General features: G+C 36.1%; 1 protein-coding gene across 2 annotated transcripts in view; it reads left to right on the top strand.

The window, feature by feature from the left end:
* LOC100179046 overlaps positions 1 to 20,911 on the top strand; it is a 98,398-nt gene that overhangs the window by 35,924 nt on the left and 41,563 nt on the right. For both annotated transcript variants that reach the window (XM_018816880.2, XM_026839835.1), the window contains exons 73-112: positions 679 to 856; positions 1,147 to 1,359; positions 1,668 to 1,813; positions 2,086 to 2,284; positions 2,669 to 2,852; positions 3,068 to 3,297; positions 3,496 to 3,714; positions 3,936 to 4,764; positions 5,004 to 5,296; positions 5,478 to 6,058; positions 6,388 to 6,635; positions 7,036 to 7,168; positions 7,540 to 8,282; positions 8,537 to 8,736; positions 9,007 to 9,183; positions 9,525 to 9,709; positions 9,945 to 10,264; positions 10,551 to 10,708; positions 10,971 to 11,124; positions 11,429 to 11,685; positions 11,987 to 12,217; positions 12,564 to 12,799; positions 13,022 to 13,305; positions 13,526 to 13,737; positions 14,144 to 14,355; positions 14,675 to 14,827; positions 15,130 to 15,268; positions 15,483 to 15,609; positions 15,896 to 15,992; positions 16,185 to 16,372; positions 16,523 to 16,631; positions 16,963 to 17,102; positions 17,481 to 17,561; positions 17,852 to 18,064; positions 18,455 to 18,572; positions 18,837 to 18,993; positions 19,342 to 19,446; positions 19,638 to 19,836; positions 20,207 to 20,371; positions 20,709 to 20,843. In XM_018816880.2, the coding sequence (XP_018672425.1) occupies positions 679 to 856; positions 1,147 to 1,359; positions 1,668 to 1,813; positions 2,086 to 2,284; positions 2,669 to 2,852; positions 3,068 to 3,297; positions 3,496 to 3,714; positions 3,936 to 4,764; positions 5,004 to 5,296; positions 5,478 to 6,058; positions 6,388 to 6,635; positions 7,036 to 7,168; positions 7,540 to 8,282; positions 8,537 to 8,736; positions 9,007 to 9,183; positions 9,525 to 9,709; positions 9,945 to 10,264; positions 10,551 to 10,708; positions 10,971 to 11,124; positions 11,429 to 11,685; positions 11,987 to 12,217; positions 12,564 to 12,799; positions 13,022 to 13,305; positions 13,526 to 13,737; positions 14,144 to 14,355; positions 14,675 to 14,827; positions 15,130 to 15,268; positions 15,483 to 15,609; positions 15,896 to 15,992; positions 16,185 to 16,372; positions 16,523 to 16,631; positions 16,963 to 17,102; positions 17,481 to 17,561; positions 17,852 to 18,064; positions 18,455 to 18,572; positions 18,837 to 18,993; positions 19,342 to 19,446; positions 19,638 to 19,836; positions 20,207 to 20,371; positions 20,709 to 20,843 (8,948 nt within the window). The remainder of the gene's footprint in view (positions 1 to 678; positions 857 to 1,146; positions 1,360 to 1,667; positions 1,814 to 2,085; positions 2,285 to 2,668; positions 2,853 to 3,067; positions 3,298 to 3,495; positions 3,715 to 3,935; positions 4,765 to 5,003; positions 5,297 to 5,477; positions 6,059 to 6,387; positions 6,636 to 7,035; positions 7,169 to 7,539; positions 8,283 to 8,536; positions 8,737 to 9,006; positions 9,184 to 9,524; positions 9,710 to 9,944; positions 10,265 to 10,550; positions 10,709 to 10,970; positions 11,125 to 11,428; positions 11,686 to 11,986; positions 12,218 to 12,563; positions 12,800 to 13,021; positions 13,306 to 13,525; positions 13,738 to 14,143; positions 14,356 to 14,674; positions 14,828 to 15,129; positions 15,269 to 15,482; positions 15,610 to 15,895; positions 15,993 to 16,184; positions 16,373 to 16,522; positions 16,632 to 16,962; positions 17,103 to 17,480; positions 17,562 to 17,851; positions 18,065 to 18,454; positions 18,573 to 18,836; positions 18,994 to 19,341; positions 19,447 to 19,637; positions 19,837 to 20,206; positions 20,372 to 20,708; positions 20,844 to 20,911) is intronic.

Below are 20,911 nucleotides of genomic sequence, written 5' to 3'. Positions count from 1 at the left end.
TAAGAGGTGGTTTAGCCGCCAGATTTTCTTTGACCCTTTCATAAAGTAGTTTTTAGTTTTTACCAAATGCATATGTTTTAACAACTGTCGTTTTGCTGCTAATTCTCTCTCTTCACTGTTTTAATAAATGTATCTTCCCATTGTATTCCAAAAGCAAAATTGAATGGTATGTATGTTGTGCTGTACAAAATGTAATTAAAGAAACGACCAATACAAAGGAGTGGCCACCAAACTTACTTCAATTCAATTGTTTTTTTTAGAAAATGATGCTAAAGCCACCACAGTAAATGCAGTTGGTACAAAACCACTTACAATAATCGATGAGACAACAGAGGGAAACAATGATGTTGTTAAGATGAACTTCAACGATGTTTACGTTTATAGTTCTGTCCATCTTCGTATGGTGGGAACGAATCTAACCTTGGAGGTAAAACATATTATGTGCCATATATATTTTGTTGTTTAAATGGCGATGTTCGATGTTTTAGATGTTGTGTAATATTTATAACCATTAGTAAGTAAATCTATTAACTACTTCTAAAATAGCTATTGTATAGATCTATGCATTTAGATGTAAGACCGTATACAAAGTCAATGTTTTTAAACCCAATATTTCTTGGTGAACTATTTTATCAGCCTACCGCATACATGACTATTTTAAACCTTGTATTTTTTCAGGTTGAGAAATTGTACAGCGAGCCTGAAGCCCTGATTGAATTACAAGATGGCCAAATGTTGATCCTGGAAGACAACGAACAAAACTCTGTGCTAAGTTGTAGCTTCTGGCTTGCCCCTGCAGCTGAGATGAGATTGCCAGCAACTGTATCCTTGCAAGGACCAGATAACAAACTCTCTGGTAAGTGTTAATATTTAATGTTTTATAAATTGGTATTAAGTGCGACCTTGAATGACCTTTAGTCAGTTTTCAGTAACTATTGCAGATGTTTTGTTTAACAGTAAATAAGCCTTAGCAGGTCATACAAAAACCAACAATTCAATTAAAAGCTAATAAACCCGACACAAAACAAATCATTTAATGGTTAAAATGTAAAGTTATAGCTTTCAATTTGAGGCTTTGAATTAACATGAAGCCAATGTTATCTACACAAGAGAAATGTTACAATAACTTTTATTTTCTTATTACAGGTTTGATCATCAATGTATTTGAGCTCGTGGTGTCCAGCGGACAATCTGTAGTGTTTTCATCAGATGGTAGAACTGGAACTTTTATAGATGGAGAATATTGTGTGTTAACTGAACCTGGGAAATATTCATTCACCACTCTAACCATCAAGGACAATGCTTATGTTAAGTTTCTAAGCGGAGAAAACACCGGGCTTGACAACCCTATGTCTATAGGTATGATGGTAGCATATTCTAGTGTTTATTATTTTAGCTGCAGCCTAGTGTTGGGGCATTCACATTCTAACCATAAGGTATCGGGTTCAAGACTCACTGCTGCTACTTTTGTTCACATCTTTGGGCATCGCATTTAACAGTAATTGTTTAAATCCAAAGAATACTAGATTCGCCCCTTGATACTGCTACCATGGTAGGCGGGAGTGATCTTGGGCAAAGTTACTTACATTAGAGCACCCATAGTTATAACTTTTAGTTGCCTACAACAAGGATATAAGCGGATTGTATTTAATAATCATATTATTCAGGAAAACTGGAAATATTCTATGGTGGAAGATTGGTTGGAGAAACCCTTGCTATTCAAGGCAATGAGGTTATTCTACATGCTGGTTCACATATAAGTGTGAATGCTGGTGGATATAAAGCACAACGTGGTCCAGGACAAGGTCTTCAGGTAAGCTTATGGGAACTGCTGAAATATTAAGTCTGCCTACACTTTTCAATTACAGCACATGGCTAGATGTGTTGTTGGGCAGGACACTTAACGGCGATTGCTCCAACCCAGTGGTCACTAAAGTGTTGTCCAATTTATTAGCAATATATTAAGAATAAGGAAAAACTTCCAAAATATTAATCACACCCAAAGTTGCAAGAAGTTTAAATTATTATATCACACAATCAAATAGTATCAAAACTTCAAACATTTTATATCTTTTATATTCTTAGGTCAATGGTGTCGGTTATGGTGCTGGCCACGCTGGGTATGGAGGTTACAACCCACAATATGAGGCTCGTGCACCATGGTACGGAGACATGGCTAATGTAACACAGCCTGGTAGTGGTGGAGGGAACTCTACTACTGGTAGTGGTGGTTCTGGTGGTGGATTGTTGTCCATTGTTATGAGCAACCAACTTCAAATTGAAGGTAGAAGGTTCATTTGAATTATCAATATTATTTCTAGGGTTCTAAATCTTTTGAGATATACCCCTATTTAATATTTCTAAAACCTATGGCTGTAAGATCAGCTATGTTGGCAGTTCTGTTAGTGGGTCTGCACCAATATAAATCACTGATGCAAATGGGAAATAGTCTAACAATACTATATTTAGTTTAAGGTTGAAAATTGTGTTTAGGTTCGAAAAAGTCTGTGTATTTTATTTTATTCATTGAATTGACCCTTTTAGTGTAATTTCATGTGTTGTATAAATTTTAAGTAATATTTTCAAAAACTGGCATGTTACAAGCGCAATTTATTAGTTACCTAAAAATTCACGAACCTAAATAAAATTTATAACTTTTTTGCAATAGGTTCCATCACAGCTGATGGTGAAGCTGGTATAGCTACTAACAGTGGTGGTGGTAGTGGTGGAGGGGTGTATGTTAAAGTAGGCAGAGTTACCGGCCATGGTTTGATATCTGCTTGTGGGGGGAGTGGTAATAGTCGAGGTACTGGAGGCAGCGGTGGTAAAGTTTCAATTCAAACCAAAGAAAGGTAGGGAATACATTATACTGTGTGTTTGTTATTTATTTTTTATTAACGCAAAATGGTTTCTTAGTTTTATACTTACAGTAACTCTTTGATTTACTGTTTCCAGTTAACCGGAAATTGTTTCTATTTTTTCTTTCCCAACTAGACCAATTAATACTTTAATAAATTTCACATGAACTCGAAAAGATTTTTTTGTTATTAATGTTTTCTTTTTACAGTTGGAGCTACCAAGGCAGTGTTCAATTACATGGTGGAGCAAGTAATGTCGATTCTGTATCCGGTGCTGGTGGTATCATGGTTCTAAGGGACAGAATAGGAACTGGTTACACTAAAATCCAAGTTACAATTGACGCGCGAAACTTGGCTGATTCTGTAAAAGAAGTCGCCCCGTCTGTATTGAACGGAACGAACCCTTCCACTTATCATATTGATGTACTTCACATACTTGGTAAGAATGCTAACTGGTATTTAAAAGCTGCCATGTATAGCATTGCTTGCAAACTTCACTTTATATGTTATATGTTTTAATCAATATTTTCCTTCTATGTTGTATCTAGTGTTCAGTTATTTTCAGTGCATATGATGCACAATAGGGCATTATTAATCATTACTGTATTTTCCACTTCCAACGTTCTTTCTTTGCCAGGCAATGCACGAGTGACTGTTGAATCCACCAACGCAGACGTTTATATTCAAGAAGTCAAAGCTGTTTCTGGTTGGATTGAAATATGCAATGGCCAGCGCTGGTGGTTGTCTAATGATAAACAGACATTGTTGGTCCCATACAACCTTCATATCCATGAAGATGGTGTAGCCAATTTCCCCAACTCCATAACACTGCATAACTCCAAAATTGAAGTCTTTGGTAAGAATAAAAACACGACTTTTAAAATATTGTTTTATCTATTTTAATAATTTGGGTGTTGCAGCCATTGTATGCTCTTAAATATGGCACTTTACGACAACTGCCTAAACCCAGTAGTCACTAAAGGCGAGGACACAAGGTGTATGAATCAGAACAACTGTGTTATAATGATTGTCCTTGCCCGCAAAGATAAAAGAGTTTTAATTTTTTTACTATTTCAGGAAAACTGTTCACTGCAAACATGGTGTTGGGCGCACAATCGAATGTAACTTTACATCCAAATTCTCAACTTCTATCACGGCAGTATGAAGACTTACGAACCTGCAATGCAATGAACACATTCACTGCTAAAGCTACTTCTATATTCACAAGTCTTCAAGCCTTCTGCTTCACTGTAACCACATTCACACTGAAGAGTGGAGCCACTACATCATTCCCCTCAGTTAAACTAACAGCCAGCAAGCTTGTGTTAGAACAGAATGCTGTTATAAGTGTGAGTGGTAAAGTTACCACAGAAGTACCCTTGGATCGTTTACCACCAAGTGGCTCAAACCAAGTATTTGCTGGAGGCGCGCATGCTAGTTTAGGTGGTGGATGGTACTCTACACAAACCAACGTTGACACTTGTCTGAGATCATTTGGATCTTATAAAACTCCACAAATAGCTGGCCATGCTGGTATAGGACACACAACCTCAAATGCTGGATCAACTATAGAGATCACTGCCCATGCTGTTGTAAATGATGGTGAAATCAAATCTGATGGAAGCAACGTTGAGCTAAGGAGTTCTGATTATTCCAGCAGTGGCAATAATGGTGCAGGAGCTGGTTCAGGTGGAAGTATTTGGATCAAGGCTTCTGGTTCCTTTGATGGCCATGGCAGGGTATCGGCTAATGGTGGTTCATGTAAGATCGTGGATTATACAACACTTAATGCTGATGATAGAACCAAGATGGTGGATGTAGCAACTACAAGGTGTGGGAGTGGAAGTGGTGGAAGAATTGCAATTCATTCACCAAAGGAACATAATAGGTTTACTGGAAAATACAGGTATTTAAACTCAAAACATGTAAATTTATCTAGTTTAAAAATCTAATTTAAATAATGTAATTCAAAAGGTGGTAAATTTAAACAACATAATTCTAAGTGCATAGAATAGTTTAGCCATAGCATCATTTTTCATTGTTTTCCATGTCTTTATTGGATTTTTTAATAGAAAACCTGTGTTATAACTTCTTTAGTCCTCCAACCACAAAGACATTCACATTAAATGTTAAATTTCCTTCCAGTGCGAATGGTGGTGGATCAAGCAACCCTAGTTACGACCATGTAGCTTCATCTGGCTTAGCTGGTGGACCTGGATCTGTGTTTATTGCTGACACGACTACCGACTACAAGACCCTTATTATTAAGAATGAGAACGGACAACAGAAGTTCTGCTACCCCATCATAGATGATCGGCTCATGAGTGGTTTCACCATCGAAGAACTTCACCTTAATGATTCAGTAAGGGTGAATTTGGTTCATGAGAATTCAACCAACCTTCAACTTCAAGTCAATGAACTGATCGGAGATGGTTCAGGTAATTTCACATTAGATATTTATGATGTTTGGATAAAATTGTACAACCAGGTGTCATACATGTTACTTGGCTGATTGTTTATTGTTAGCGACTTCACAGCACATAGTTTGTAAACAATGTGTTACACCCTATTATTCCTACCTTACAACAGTTTCCTTGACCACTAAATACTTTCTACCAGGTGTCATACATGTCACTGCCAACAACACTGTAACATTCCAACCTGATGTTAAAGGAAACGATACAAGTTCAAAACCAAGAGTTAATTTCGAAGTTGAATTCAATGGTGTTCTTGTTTTAGCAACTCATACTCACATAGTGGGAACTGGTACACCAGCTCTAAGGCTGGAAGGTGAAATACATGATGTTCAACACCTTGTACTCGGTCAAAGCACTAAAGCTGTGTTTGGTTCAACTGGACGCATTTTGCCGTATTCAGAATATGAAACCACTGTTAATCAAAATGAACAGTTTGGTTTGGTGGAGCTCGCTACTTTCCAAATGGATGCTGGAAGTCAAATGCTCTTCCCTGCTAACACTGGAGCCAAACTTATTACTGGGGGTTTCAGGGTGAAAACTGGTGCTGAGATCACAGCAGATTTTATTCGAGTTCAAACTGGAAGTCTTCACATTGAACCTGGGAGTATTGTAACATCATCGGGTGCAGATCGTTCAACATCTACTTCAAGGAGGTTTTACGATGAGGAAGATCTGCTTGAAGGTGAAGGGGGAGGTCATGGTAGTGTTGGTGGATCAAGATACGTAAGTTTATTATTCAATGCAACTTTTTGTTTGTTTACTTGTAGTGTGGGGTAATGACTGTTGTTATAACACGGGTGTTCTGTTCCACACACTTCAAGCCCACTTACGAGTTACCACGTATGTAATTGATTTAAAACCTGTGGTCACTAACAAGGTGTGCTGCAATTGCCATTCATAAAGAAAATAATCCCTCACTAAGTTGCATGCGCGATACTTTGCATTAGTACTACCACATATGTTACACTATAGAACAATCATACTGCATCTAAGTATCTATATATTACAACTCTTTATATAGATAAGTTACAAACATTAAATATATATTTTAGACCCCAAGAGGTGGAATAGCCCACGGAAGGATTGAAAACCCTGAGGAGTTTGGAACATCCGGTGGCAACCATAGACCTCACCCTCTGGTGCAGAATGTACCAACCGGTGGTTTAGGTGGTGGGTTCATATCAATGCAGATTGGTTCAGAGTTTGTGTTAGATGGTAAACTGAATGTCAATGGAGCTCCTGGTGCAAGCAGCTATGGTGGAAGTGGTGGCGCTGGAGGTTCTATTAATATAAGAGCAAGGTAATTTATAAGTTCGTTTAGCCTTGTGTCAAATAATTTATGCTTCCCACACTTTTCACAGCTTATTTTTGGCACACTAGATATTTGAAACTTCAATTTCAAAGTTTCGCATACCACATTCTAAACATTTGGCCGATTTTATATTGTTAGCGACTTCAAGGCACATAGTTTAAAAACAATGTATTACACTCCATTGTTCTACTTTACTTTTATCCCAAGTTGTAGTGACTGTCGGCTGATGCTGCAATTATTAAATAAAAAAAAACTATTAAAAAATTGTATAAAAATTCTTTCAGTTTTGTGAAAAAAATTTGCAACAAAATTTAATGTGAAGTTAAACGTCGTTTTGGTTGTATATTTGCAAAGTGGTGAAATGAAAGTGTCTGTCAATACATTACAGGATAATGACCGGGTATGGAGAAGTCACTGCAAATGGTGGTCAAGGCACAAAGAAATATAATTCTAACTTACAGTTTGGTGGTGGATCTGGTGGAAGGGTTGCGTTTAATATCTCCACCAGTTACCGATATAAGGTAAATAGAGATTTATATTATGTCTGTGATCAATTTAGCCCCATTTGCTGTTTGCTATGTGATTTCTATGAGCGAGATGAAACTCTGGTCTTACCTATCTTGCATTAATTATGTATCGTTTACCTTGATATATAAACTCTTGCTGCCAAATATAATTTTAAAACAGCAAAGGTATCGTTTTAATGTCCTATTCAAATTGTGAGAGTAAGATTACTTTTATTTTTTGACATTTACTAATTCTGATAAAGGCAACTTGAATAGAGCGTCAAAACTCTTCTTTGTAAAGATATAGGCATGTACCGACTATGTTAAAATTGCTCCATTTTTTTAACTTGCATATTTTAGTTTAAAATTAAACAATATATTTCCAGGGCAAAGTAAATGCAGTTGGTGGGAGAGGTTATGCGACAAGTACATCTCGTTATTTGCATGGTGGCCCTGGATCTGTGTTTGTTTATAGGATTCGAAACCAACTACCATACAGAACTCTCTATGTAGATGGTGCAAACCTGGATGTTTTCAAATACATCACACTGCTGCCTAACAATCAAAGTAAAATTATATTTGATTTCGTAACATTGGTGCGACAAGGGTCACTACGTATGAAGAAACTGGAATCAGATAATGAAAACAAAACCAACACGTTGCATATACTAAGGATAAGAGGAGACAAGAGTGGTTTAGTGAGAGCTTACCAAGCACATAAGTTGATCATTGAAGTTGATAAAAATGGGCTGATGGTTCAAGATGGTCAAGTGTCGTCTAACTCTTCAACACCAACATTTGCTCGTCCCTACGTTAACTTTATTGTGGAAACTGGTGGAGAACTTATATTACCTACACGTATTGTAACATCTGGTGCTGGTGTTCCACTTAATTCTGACCCTGAAGATACGGAATCTACTTTCGCTCATGATGAATTCAGATCCGTGTCTTTCCTATTGGATGGCCGCCTTACAAACGTGAATGACTTCCATGTAGGAATAGATGGTTACTTTGCTATTGGAGCACAAGCTCATTCTGCTTTGTTGGAGAAAGGGGTTTATGTTGAAATTGGAAAAGCTGGAGAATTCAGATTTGGTGTTTTGGATCTTTATACTGGATCAGTTGTAAGGTTGGTTATGTAGGAGTTTTATTCCTTGAATGTCTATTTTGGCTGGAAATGTAGTAAAAATCTGATTAAAAGGGTAAAGAAAATTGATATTACAAATGTATTAGGTTTAATTTTATTATTGTCTATTGCACAAACGAATAATTGATGTCAAACCAAATGGGAAAATATTTTTTTAACTGTTTAATAAAATCATATAGGTTTCAAAATTATTTATATTTTTCCAAATTGCTCTTATTGAAAATTTTGTTCTGTAGATTTTTACCTGACTTGGGCATGGTTGGCGGTGTATGCTTGCTACGCTTGCAGTATAACTCTAAACTATCAGCTGAACACTTCTACCTTAAGTTGGGACGCATTGAAATAGATGCAGGTGCTTTGATGACCAGTGCTGGCAGTGACAGGATACGTGACACAATTATCAGTGAAAATGGGAACGCTCAAAATGGTGCTGGAGGTAAAAACATAATTTAATGTTTTTTTATTTAGCATAATAATAACATATGCACATTGAATTTAAATCGTAAAATGCATTAAATTTAATGCAACATTTTCTCTTTGGGAAACATACCTTAGCATATTAGCAGTCAAAACACTTTTCCAACAAAGTTTAGAATTTTTCTAATTTTAATATTTTATCGGGACGTTTATCATATAAAGTTTATATAGTTCAATGTCTATTCATTGCAGCTCTACCCTTCTAACCTTATCTTCTTACTTTCATTAGGTGGATATGGTTCAAATGGTGGTTACACTGGTGACCAATCAAACAGGGGTCAATACCACGGTACATTGTACCTGCCCAGGAGCAGGGGAGGTGGGGGTTCCATGACGGGACAATCTACTTTAATTAGAGGTGGAAGCAAGATTGAGGTTAAAGCTGCTCAAGCATTTGTACTTGAAGGTAATATAGAATGCAGTATAGTAACTAAATCTAAATTTAAATCATAAATTGTGAAAATTAAAAGTTTTTATGTAAGAAAGTGATAATTCGTTTCTCCTAGTTTTAAATTTTATAAAAACGCAAGATAAATTGTGTTTATCTATCTGATACTGTGTACTTCTAAGTGAGATGTTGCTACCATTGTGGGCACATGTGTCTGAAATTCTAAAACAATCACCCACAAGTTGCATGCGAGGTAACTGGTAAGCAGGCACAAGTGTATGAAATATAACACCCAAGCTATAATGACTAATATTTTCCCCATTTGTGGATAATTTAGTTACATTATTTTACACATCAAGGTCAAATGAGTGTAAATGGCCAATCTACAACAAACGGCAACGGTGGTGGTAGTGGTGGTGCAATATTAATAGTTGCACACCATATATCCGGCCATGGGATTTTATCTTCAGTTGGTGGTGCAGGTGGTAACGGAGGTTCAGGTGGTCGTATTGCATTATACACAAACCAAACAAGCGCTTTCCAGGTTTATATAAAAAATAAAGATGTCAAAAAAATTATTTTTTGTTGAAAATTTTCAATAGAAAACTTAGACTTTTATGCTTGATTTTATATTTGATTTTATATTATTTGTTTAAGTAGTGTAGTGTTTCTATTAGTTTTGTTAAATTTGTCATCATTACTTTTAAGTGTGTTTTATAATTTTTCAATTTCTGATAATTTAAACACATACATACAAAATCTATTATTACATCACACAGGGTATGTACAAAGCATATGGTGGCTCAGGTGGTTCATCTACATGCCAAACCTGCCATGGGGCCCCAGGATCTGTATATACACATCAAAGGCTATCATCTAATACCAGCACTGATGGCACTGATGGTGTTGAAACAGAGGAGTTACTTATAATTGACGGTGCCGGACGGTCATGGAGCAACAACTATTATGTGTTGGATGAAAAAGATGAGAATGCCACAGACTCCACACATGTTACAACTCTACAGGAAGTTAACCTTATCAATGGAGCTGCATTGCAACTACCCAGTGATGGGAGGAATAGAAGTTTGAGGATTAATAAGTTAGTTTGTTTATATATTGATGTTATAGTCTCGTGAAGTAGGACAATGGTTAAAATCAGACCATAGGATACCAGGTTTAAGGCTCTATGCTGCCACTGTGGGTGTGTGTGTACGCTTAATCGAGATAAATTACAATAGTTACTAATGTGTTCTACACCTGTATTACAACCTTAAAAATGCTAGCCGCAAGTGGATAAAGAAGTAACATGTCAAATTGTAATTGGATATTATGTGCTAACGGTATCCATCTTACCCCACAGTAATATACATATTTTCCTGTTACAGATTATCTGGTGATTTGAGTGGTTTAGTTCACATCATGGAACACCACAGTTATTATTTATCCGTAGCTGAAACCACGGCGACTCTTATTAAACCCCGTACAAGCTTATGGGTTGATGAAGGGGCTACTGCATACTTGGCCACAACAACTGATATTATTGGTATGCCAATTATCATCAAATTAAAATTAAACCTAAATTTTTAAAGAGTAAAATTCTTTGTAATTTTAGTTGGTGGTTTCTGGGTTTTTCTTTTGTTTTATGACCCCATTGAGCAATTTTACAATTCTTTTAGTTTTTGACAAAATCAGCAACAATTATGAATTGTAGAAGTTTAAAAATTTTAAGTTTTTTTTCAACCCAATTTAGCTTAAGTCAAACTTATAAAAATCTAGCTGCAAATATATATATTTTAATTCCTTAGGTACAAGAGTTCCAGCCTTACGTTGGTATGGTGAATTAATTGGAGTCCACCATCTGAGGATAGCTGCAACAAGACTTGTTGATATTGGACCTCAAGCAACCATTAGCCACGTATCTGATGGTGTCATTGAGAAAGGAACACCTGGACATTTCAGGTAACGCATATACACAAAGAAGGTGGGCATCTTTAAAAACTATATATATATAATGTTGAAAGTTCATGGCTAAAAATAAGGGTGCTGGTTTGTTTTAACGAATGTTGTTTGGCTGCTAACTCCCTTCTCTTCGTTGTTTTAATTTATTTGATCTTCGCTATTTATATTTGAATGGATAAATTAAACTTAAGATTAGTTAAGTATTTAGTTAATTTAAATAAAATGTTCAGCTAGGAGTTGTCAGCTTACATTAGCCTAATATTATAGTGTTGTTTAAAAATATTCAACCAAATTTAATCAAAAGGTTGTCAACATTTGAGATGGGTTCCCTCTCATCTGCTACATGCCCTCCGCCCATGGGCTTTGTGTTCACTGCTGTGTTGTTTGATATGAAGTGGTCATCCACTATGACAGCTGAGTTCTTCACCGTGGTGGCAACAGACATGCATACAGAACCTATGGCAACTTTAAGTTCCAAGGGACGGGGTGTTGAGAGTGGTGGTATAGGAACACCTAGTGTAAGAGGGGCTGGTGCTTCATATGCTACAGTTGGTGGGGCAGGTTGGTGGTCAATATTATTAATTTGTTTTTAAAATAATTCTAATAAGTATAAATGGGCTATTCCCTTTTGCTTCTAATTTACTTTAGCGATTATTTGATATTGTAGGGAAAACATTTTCAAAAACAAAGCTGAATAAGTAGGCAATAAATTATCAGTGTAATAACACTGGTTTGAGTGCTTAAATAAGCAAAGTAACAAAACACCCGTGTCTTAACGACTGTTATTACTTCACGACGAGAGTATGAAAAGTTTACTTTTATATAGTTAATTACAAATTTATCAGATATTGTTTGTATACAGGCAATGGAGGTGCTTCTAATGGTTTGTTCTATGATTCACTCTACGAACCTACCATGGGTGGATCACGTGGTGGAATTTCATCTAATGGTGTGCCTGGTGCTCGTGGTGGTGGTGTCATGAGGATTATTGTTGGAAGGCTCATAACATTGGACGGGATACTTGATGCTCGAGGAGATACTTCTACATCAGATGCTGGAGGTGGAAGTGGTGGTGCGATATGGGTCACAACTGGTGGGTTGACTTGGGTTTAGACTTACATGTGTATAAAATAGGAAGTCTGTGTTTGGGTAACTAGTATATGATGCTAACATTACCACAGTGTTGCAACCTTCGTAACCCGAAGACACCAATTTGCTTAATATGTCTACAGTTTTTGGAGTCAAAGGCCATTTATGGCAAGTGGTCACTAATGGGTTGTCCAAATTGTCACCCATATAAAAACAATCACCCACTAAGTTACATATGTGGTAACTTGTAAGCTATTATCACAGACACATCATGGTGCTCAAGACACCTGTGGTAAAACTCTATATTACCGTACCCTGCAAGGATAACTAAACTATAACGCTTATCGCAGGCACTTCAAAGGGACATGGTAAAATGGATGTCACTGGTGGTAAAGGTAGTGGTGGTGGCGCAGGTGGTAGGATTGCTCTCCATGCATCTGTTGATAATGTTTTCCGGGGTTCACTGGTTGCTATTGCTGGCACTGGTTACCAAGACACTGGTGGTACAGGAACGGTTTATATAGAAGCTGTAAAAGGAAGTGGTAACTCATCGTATCACTACTCAACATTAATTTTGGACAACCAGGTAAAATTATATTATTATAAATTTAAAACCGCTTTTTAGAAACCAACTTAAATTTAAAACAGCTTTGCTAAAGCAGCGTTTTAGATTCATTTTATGTTCTGCAAAAGTTTTAAAATGTATCTAATATTTTGTTGGTAGCAGGTACTTCTATAAACAGTTAAATGAAATGAACCAAAATGTGTTTTAGAATTTCGAAGTATAAACAATATGTTTCTTTTCCAGAATGTTTCCCCACCCAAACCATTCATTCTATCTGAACTAAACCCACGGAATATAATTGCACGAGATGAAGCTTTATTGAACGGAGCTGACTTTGCTTTTGATGAAGTTTCATTATGGAGAGAAGTCAAATTCCAAATAGCTTCCCCCAAACCAATAAATGAAACCGACTTCACAATTTCCCCGGCTACTGTTACAACAGTAAACATACGTGGAGATGGCACTTCACTCTTCTTTATCCAGGAAGGCCAAACTTTTTACGTGGAATTCATACCAGCTGAAGAAAGGTATCATAACATATTAGATAAAATACTGCAGTACTTTGAATATCTGGTCTTTTTGGGAAATAAGTTCAAAAATCAGGTTGGATAAGCAGAAAATGGATAATATAAATGTAACTGGTGAAATATTGATTACATTAAAAACTATTAAGCCTGGTTTATATTTAGGATGTATGTGACTTTTTTAGTAAACAAACACTTATATAAGATTATTTTCTCTCCACAGGCGTTCAGTACCTCCACTTAACTTCCATGTATTGGAACATGGTAGTCTTGTGTTATCTGCTGATACAAGGCTTATTGGAAAGATGGAAACACCCATGGAGTTACATGGGACATTGCTTGAAGTGTATAATCTAACAATGGCACCATACAAGAACATGATACTTGGAAAACATGCATCGGTTGTTCCAAATACAGCTGCTGTTTCAGCAACAGGTATTTAAATATATGTTTGCATGGTGCATGTATAATACTAGAGCTATAGCACAGTGGTTAGATAGTTTATCTTGTAACTGGAGGATAACAGGTTCAAAGCTTGTTGCTACCACTATTGTGGTCATGTGTCATTGGGCACTTAATTAACTATAACTGCTTCAACCCAGTAGTTATCAAATGGTTGTTCAAGATGGCAATTGTATGAGAAAAAAACTTACACAGTTGCAGTTACATATGTGTTAGATAAAGCTGCACATGTGGTAACTCAAAGGGGATCATAATGAGATGTATGAAGCCACCACATAGGGTGCACATTAAAACAACAATGTTGTAACTCAAGTTACTAAGTAACTCCACCAAGTATTCAAGTAATAATACTTATAACATCTATGTTTAAACTTTCCAGGTTCAAACTTCACATTTGATGTACTTACCATGGAAGCTCGTACAAATATAGTATTCGAGTCTACAAAACCACTTCAGATGGAGATAGATGTTCTTACTATGAGGTCACAGTCAAGTTTAAGTTGTAATGAATTGGTTCTTTATGTTGGAACAATGAACATGGAAGGAGGGGCTTATGTTGATGTGTCTGGTCTTGGATCGCTACAAGAACAGGTTGGTAATAAAACAATGCGTTTATGGATAAAATTAATTTAGTCATACATTATAAAAAAATGAGAAAACCTCCCAAAAATAAATCACCTATAGAGTTGCTTACTTAAAGTAAGTGTGTAAAACAAAACACTTGTGTTATAACGATTGGTTGGGCACACTGTTTAAATAAACTAATGTTTTTATTCAAATGCATTTTGCCTATTATTCCGACTTTTCGTTAGTACACAAAAACTGTTTTCTGTCGTTAGTATAACCTGTTTTCTGTTATTTTCATTAGTACACAAAAACTGTTTTCTGTTATACAACAAACTATCCACAGGGCTTGGGAGCTGGAGTTATATCTAATGGTTATGGAATAGGAGGTGGACATGGTGGTTATGGTGGTGGTAGGAATGATCATTCAACTGCAGGGGAAGCATATGGCTCGTTTAGAAGACCTCAGTTATATGGAAGTGGTGGCGGTGGTTCTCAAGTAAGAATATGGTTTAATCACTTCGCGCCCTGACAAAGTGGTTAGCGTGTATGTCAATGGCTCAGGGTGTATGGGTTCAAGCTTGTCTGTCCTTCGGGAAAACACTTTACTTTAACCCTTTAATCCAATTGTGCTTTATGCATTGTCTTGTCAGCCATACAGTATAAACAAGAATATTAATCACCCCCAAAGTTTCATTTATGCTAATCCATAAGCGAGCGCGAGGTGTATCAAACAGTACATGTGTATTAAAACGACTGTCATTGACCTGTCACACAAGGATAAACAAGTTTTCCATCCAGGGTGGTCGAGGTGGTGGTTGCATCCATCTTAACGTCATTCAATCTTTCCACCATGATGGATGGTTGCAAGTTAATGGCGGGCAAGCTACTGGTTCAAACCATGGTGGTGGTTCAGCTGGATCTGTTCTCATAACAACAGGTAAGGGGTTTCTATCATGTTTTCAGCTTTAAACTAGTCTACTAATTACTTTAAACTAGTCTACTAATACTAAACTAAACTTTGTTGTAGAGGTTAAATCTGAATGATCTACGCATCTTCTTTCAATAAACAATGCATTTGTAATATACCAAAAAGCCATGTTACAAATTTATGTTTAATATTAGCACTTGTTTAAACATTTTTTTATTACCAGGCTCTATTACTGGGCATGGGTACATAACAGCAAACGGTGGTAATGGTCATGGACACGGTGGTGGTGGTTCTGGTGGTCGAGTTTCTGTTCATTCAAGTGTGTCTTCGAGGTTTACTGGAATCCTAAAGTAAGAATCTTTAATTTACTGATGATTGAAATCATTTTTTTCATTAAAAACTCAGGGTCCTTCACTGCAAAGTTAGCAAGTAACGAATGTCTACTTAAATTTTAATAAAAAATCATTTGTGGACCTGATATTTGGCACATATGTGTTTAACAGTTGCTCTGACTTTCTCAAATTTCTTTGTGCTTTACATGCACATTTCTTATACGTATTCGTTATAACATGCCCGTTCATTTGTAGTTACCTTTCCATTCATTGTAGCCTTGCTAACATCTATATTACCTTTCAGTGCAATTGGTGGAAGAGGGAATGATGCAACTAAGAATGGTGGAAGTGGAACTGTATTTAATATTGGACAAAACATTGAAAACTACGACGGAAGACAGGTAAGTTCAATTATCAGCATTGACGGCGTACACACACATTATATTCTTATGCGTTCAACTTTTAATAGAGCTATTTACTATCTCGCTTTGCTGCTAATTTATTGTCGCTTTTTCGTTATATCCTATCTTTTTGTTGCATTTTTTCTAATCTTTGCATCCCACAACTAGAATTTATGTTATTTTATTATCCAGATACCTTCAGATCAAAGTGGTGGCTTCTATGGCAACCTTCGTATTGATAACCATGATGTCAACTCCACCTCAGCTACGGTTCTGATGCTTGAAGATAACATTACATCAGTTGAAATAACAGAGCTACAGATATTCAACGGCACACGGGTGGTATTCGAAGGGCAAGACACTTCTGTTACAATTCATAAGTAAGCTGATACATATGAACTGATACTAAACTGATATTTATCTAAAGTTTCATTAACAAAATATAGCTCTGGTAGAACTGGCCTGACCATAACGATGAGACATCAAGCAGGATAAACAAGTTATATTTATCCAACTTCACTATTAAACAGGTTTTTGGGCGATCGAACAGGTCTTGTTCATTTGCAAGAAAACCAAGCCCTTCACGCTGATCAAACTGGTGCATTGTATGGATATACTGTTGCTCCCGTGGCTTATAAGGTTTGTATGTTGTATATATGCTTAATATTTACCTACATAATTGTTTATAGGCTCTAGTAACCAGAGGGTACCAGATTCAAAGCTCAATGCTGCTATCATTATGTGTGTATGTATTCTTGGGCAAAACCCTTAATTCTTCTCACTTTTTTATCGACTATGGAAATTGGCAGCATTGCACAAAACCCTAATTTTTAACAAAGCTTTATATTTGATGATGACCAGTCAGTAGTTGCCCTACCGCATAAAGATAAATAAGTGAATAATCTGCTAAACATATTGATGTCTTTTTTCACAAAGTTACGCTCTCTAATAATATTCTGTACATTTCTAGATTGATGTCAATGCTGAATTAGTTCTCCCACCCCGAACATTATTCCTGGGTAGTGGTACTACAGTTGAAGGAATATTATCTGGTGCAACTCATATACAACTTGCTAACGGAGCCATTTCAACTTTCACATCTTCTGCAAGGTGGTTTAGTTAACATAGTTGACCTTGTATTCAGGTCTGGTATATTTGTATATGTACAACGCTTTATAACATATGTTAAATTATGCTTGTGTGATTTATGAGGCAGTTTCCTATATTCCTTTATTATGTAGCTATTCAAACTTAAGCAACACGCATATTGGTTATGAGTGAGGTACTCTTATAAGCATAACCTCTCATATTAAACTCAGTTTTGATAAAACCTTAATACACAACACAAGAAACGCAAAACATTACCATCTCCTCTTTGTGCTATGTTAGTATTTAGTTTTCATTTGAAATATTTTATAAGATTATTGTTTTAGTTCTGGCATCCATGTTATCTTTGATTAATGTTTGAGTAAAATAATATTTCCATAGAACTGGTAAAGTTGAAAACCATGAAACTGTGGAAGTAACACAACCTGGGAATCTCTCATTTGCTTTGATTGAAATACACAGGTATGTTGCATATATGTAAAAGATATATGGTATATGGGTTATAGATCTTAAAACAAAAGGTCTCTAAATCCAATTGGGCGTTTTGCAAATAGCTTAAATTTCCAATTGGTAAGTTAAAGATAGTGGCAAGCAGAATGCAACCCAATATTTACTTGAAAATTGACTCACCAACATTTAAAAGCTAAATGTTATCAGATCATGTCCATTATCCCAGCATACATGTAGACCATATTGTCAGGGGCTGGGAGAGGGTTGGTGCATTACGCTTATTTACTTATATCTTCTCTCAGATATTCCAAAGTCTTTATACAAGAAGACACCGGCAACTTGAGTGTGGTAGTTGGTAAACTTCAACTGAACTACCAATCCAAACTAATGATGAACAGAGGTAGCATACTAAGTCAACATGTGGATATTGAAAGTCAAGGTAACTTGTTGATGGACGGAACTGGAAACGCACCGGAGCAAGGTCTTGGGGGTGGTAGAACTGTTAATGGTGTTGGGTGAGTTGTTTTAATTTGTTTTTTTATCACATAATATATGAAATTGGATTTTTTTATATATTTCCCTCTTCCAACTTTCCTGTTAAGGTTAGTGTTGTTCAAAAGAATAATAAATTATGTACCAGTATAACGGTTAAAACAGTATCATAGCATTTAAAAAGTTTACTAAACCTTGGTATAGAACAAATATGTAATATTGAGCAATATAGGGCAGTCGGTCAAAATAATAATTTGCAAAAATCTTATCCCAAAGGGTTAAGAGGCTTAAAGTTTCTTACCTATAAAACTGCTTTATCCCAATTTAAGAACCACTGCTCTATTTAACACTCATAAACACTGCTCCGTTTAAACTTATTAAACATATTTAACAATGAACTTCTTACTTCACAGTCTTGGAGCCGGCCATGGTGGATATGGTGGTTCATTGAAGGTTGATGTGAAAGGAGGTGATTCGTATGGATCACTATATACACCAACTCATCTTGGTAGTGGAGGTGGTAATGGAAATGTAAGGGCTTTTTTATGTTTGTTTTGTTTATTGTTATTATATGTAGTTTTATTTTATATGTTTTAGGATAATTGTATATTTTACTTAAAATAACGCAGATAATAGTGTAGGGTAAGATAATTACTGTAAGCACATAATTGTAATTATATTTTTTAAATATAAATAAGACTGTTTCCAGCTTTCAGTCGGTAAGAAGCTTAATGTTTTCATAATTTCGGTTTTACATAAGAAATTAATTTACATTAATTCAACTTTATTAAACAGGGCAATGGTGGTTATGGTGGTGGAGTCCTTAGATGGATAAACGCTGAGAGTTTCTACGTGGATGGTTTGATTGATGTTTCTGGTTCCTCTGGTAATGGAGGAAATGCTGGTGGTGGAAGTGGTGGTTCAGTGATGATTAGGACGCTCAACTTTAGTGGTCAGTTACTTAATAAGAGGACTGGTTATGTGTTTACTTCATGCATATAGAAGTACCTATCCATAAAATGTTTTTGGAATTCTTTAAAACTTAATTATGCCCTTTTCTATTTTTGAATCTTTCCAGAGATGTTCCTTTTTACAGTTTAAATTAAGACGTTTGAGAGGAAATTATATCTTACAAATTGGTTGCCATGTTTGTATTGAAACTGACCAAAGTATATATGTCTCATATAAGCGAGCGCTGTATAAACAAAATAATCTTTAAATTAGGCTTTGTAAATCCTATGGAAAACATTTAAAGTTGCCTCACCATGTAAGTATAAATAAGCTCGCATTATTTAAACAGGTCATGGTGAAGTAAGAGTCAATGGTGGAAACGGTGCTGGAAATGGTCATGGTGGCGCTGGTGGAAGGATTGCTGTGAGAGCTGCATGGAAATATGACTTCCCTGGTAATATAAATTTATTCTAACCATATATAAAAAAATTTAACCGCTGTTAAAGAACACCCATGTTATGACTTGTTACTATAGTAAAACACCAATGAACCAGCAGAACAATATGTATTTACATCAACCTGATTTTCATTACACATATTGCTGTGATAAACCATCAATAAACAAGCACAACCATGTATTCCCAGGTTACTTATGTTCTGTGGGGGGTGTTGGTAATGTTCCTGGCGCTGCTGGGACCGTATATGTTGAAGAAACCGCTCGTGGCCCACAATATTCAAAGATTAAATACACCCACCTTGGAGCATCTGTACCTCATGTGTATGCAGCTCATACTTTACTTAAGGTTGATGGTGAAGATATACATGCTGCTATACATTCAGATAGGTGGGTTGATAGAAACCTTAGATTATCACAACATTATCCCTTTTATCATCTCTTTCAAACAAAATCAAATAATTAAGTACTATAGGCTTGCACTATACCACAATAGTTCAGTGTTAGCTATACGAGTTAAATGATGCTGCTAACATTGTGGGCATATTAGTCCTTTAGACAACACGCACTTAACGGTAATTGCACCAACCCAGTTTTCACTACTCAGTTGTCCAAATTCTCTATCTGAAAAGGAAGAAGGAATTAAGTTATATATTTACTATGTAGTAATACTCTTTTTAACCGTTTGTACAAAAATATTTTTGAAAAATTATTTATTTTATCGCTTCACACATGACATTTTATGTCTTGAAACATTCAGGTACCTGATACCGTGGATCTACACCATTGTACAAGGTGGTAGCATGGAAGAAGATGGTAAACCTGGGTTGGAATATGAGTTTGATGAAGCAAGAATAACAAGACACGCAAATATTCGATTCTTCCATCCAACAAGGGATGGAGAACCCAATGCTGAAGTATTGAGGTAACTTTGTTAAATGGTATCTTGTTCAATTCTGTATGGGTGATGTCTTTACTCATAATTCCTTGGCTACGACTTTTCGAGTTGGCCCATTAACCCAACATTGAATATGCACATTTTATTCTATATGGGTGAGGTCCTACAGACCTACAATGAGGCACACCGTGGGATCTTGGGTTTAAGCCATGGTTGGCTCATTATCCCGAAACTGTATATGCACAGTCTATTCCATATGGGTAAGGCTGTACAATACATTACCTCAGGTTCTCTGGAATGTAGGCCAGAGCTAACATCATTACCATATGGATTTTTTTCATAAAAATATACAATTCGTTTGCAGTAACACCACAGTAGTAATCGTGCACAAGTTCTTGGGCGACCAAACTGGCAAGATCCACATTAGAAGGGAGCAACAGCTGTTTGTTGAATATCTTCAAAATCCAAGCAATGAAACCAATGCACCTTGCAGTTTCAGGTTTGTGAATGTTTTGAACCAGCAGTTTTAAGCTTAAAAGAGGCCTATAAGAGTGTTTATAACTCAAA

Source organism: Ciona intestinalis, unplaced genomic scaffold, assembly GCF_000224145.3.
Source record: "Ciona intestinalis unplaced genomic scaffold, KH HT001041.1, whole genome shotgun sequence".
Lineage (NCBI taxonomy): Eukaryota > Metazoa > Chordata > Ascidiacea > Phlebobranchia > Cionidae > Ciona > Ciona intestinalis.
The sequence above is the reverse complement of the archived record's forward strand: the minus strand, read 5'-3'. Positions and strand labels throughout refer to the sequence as shown.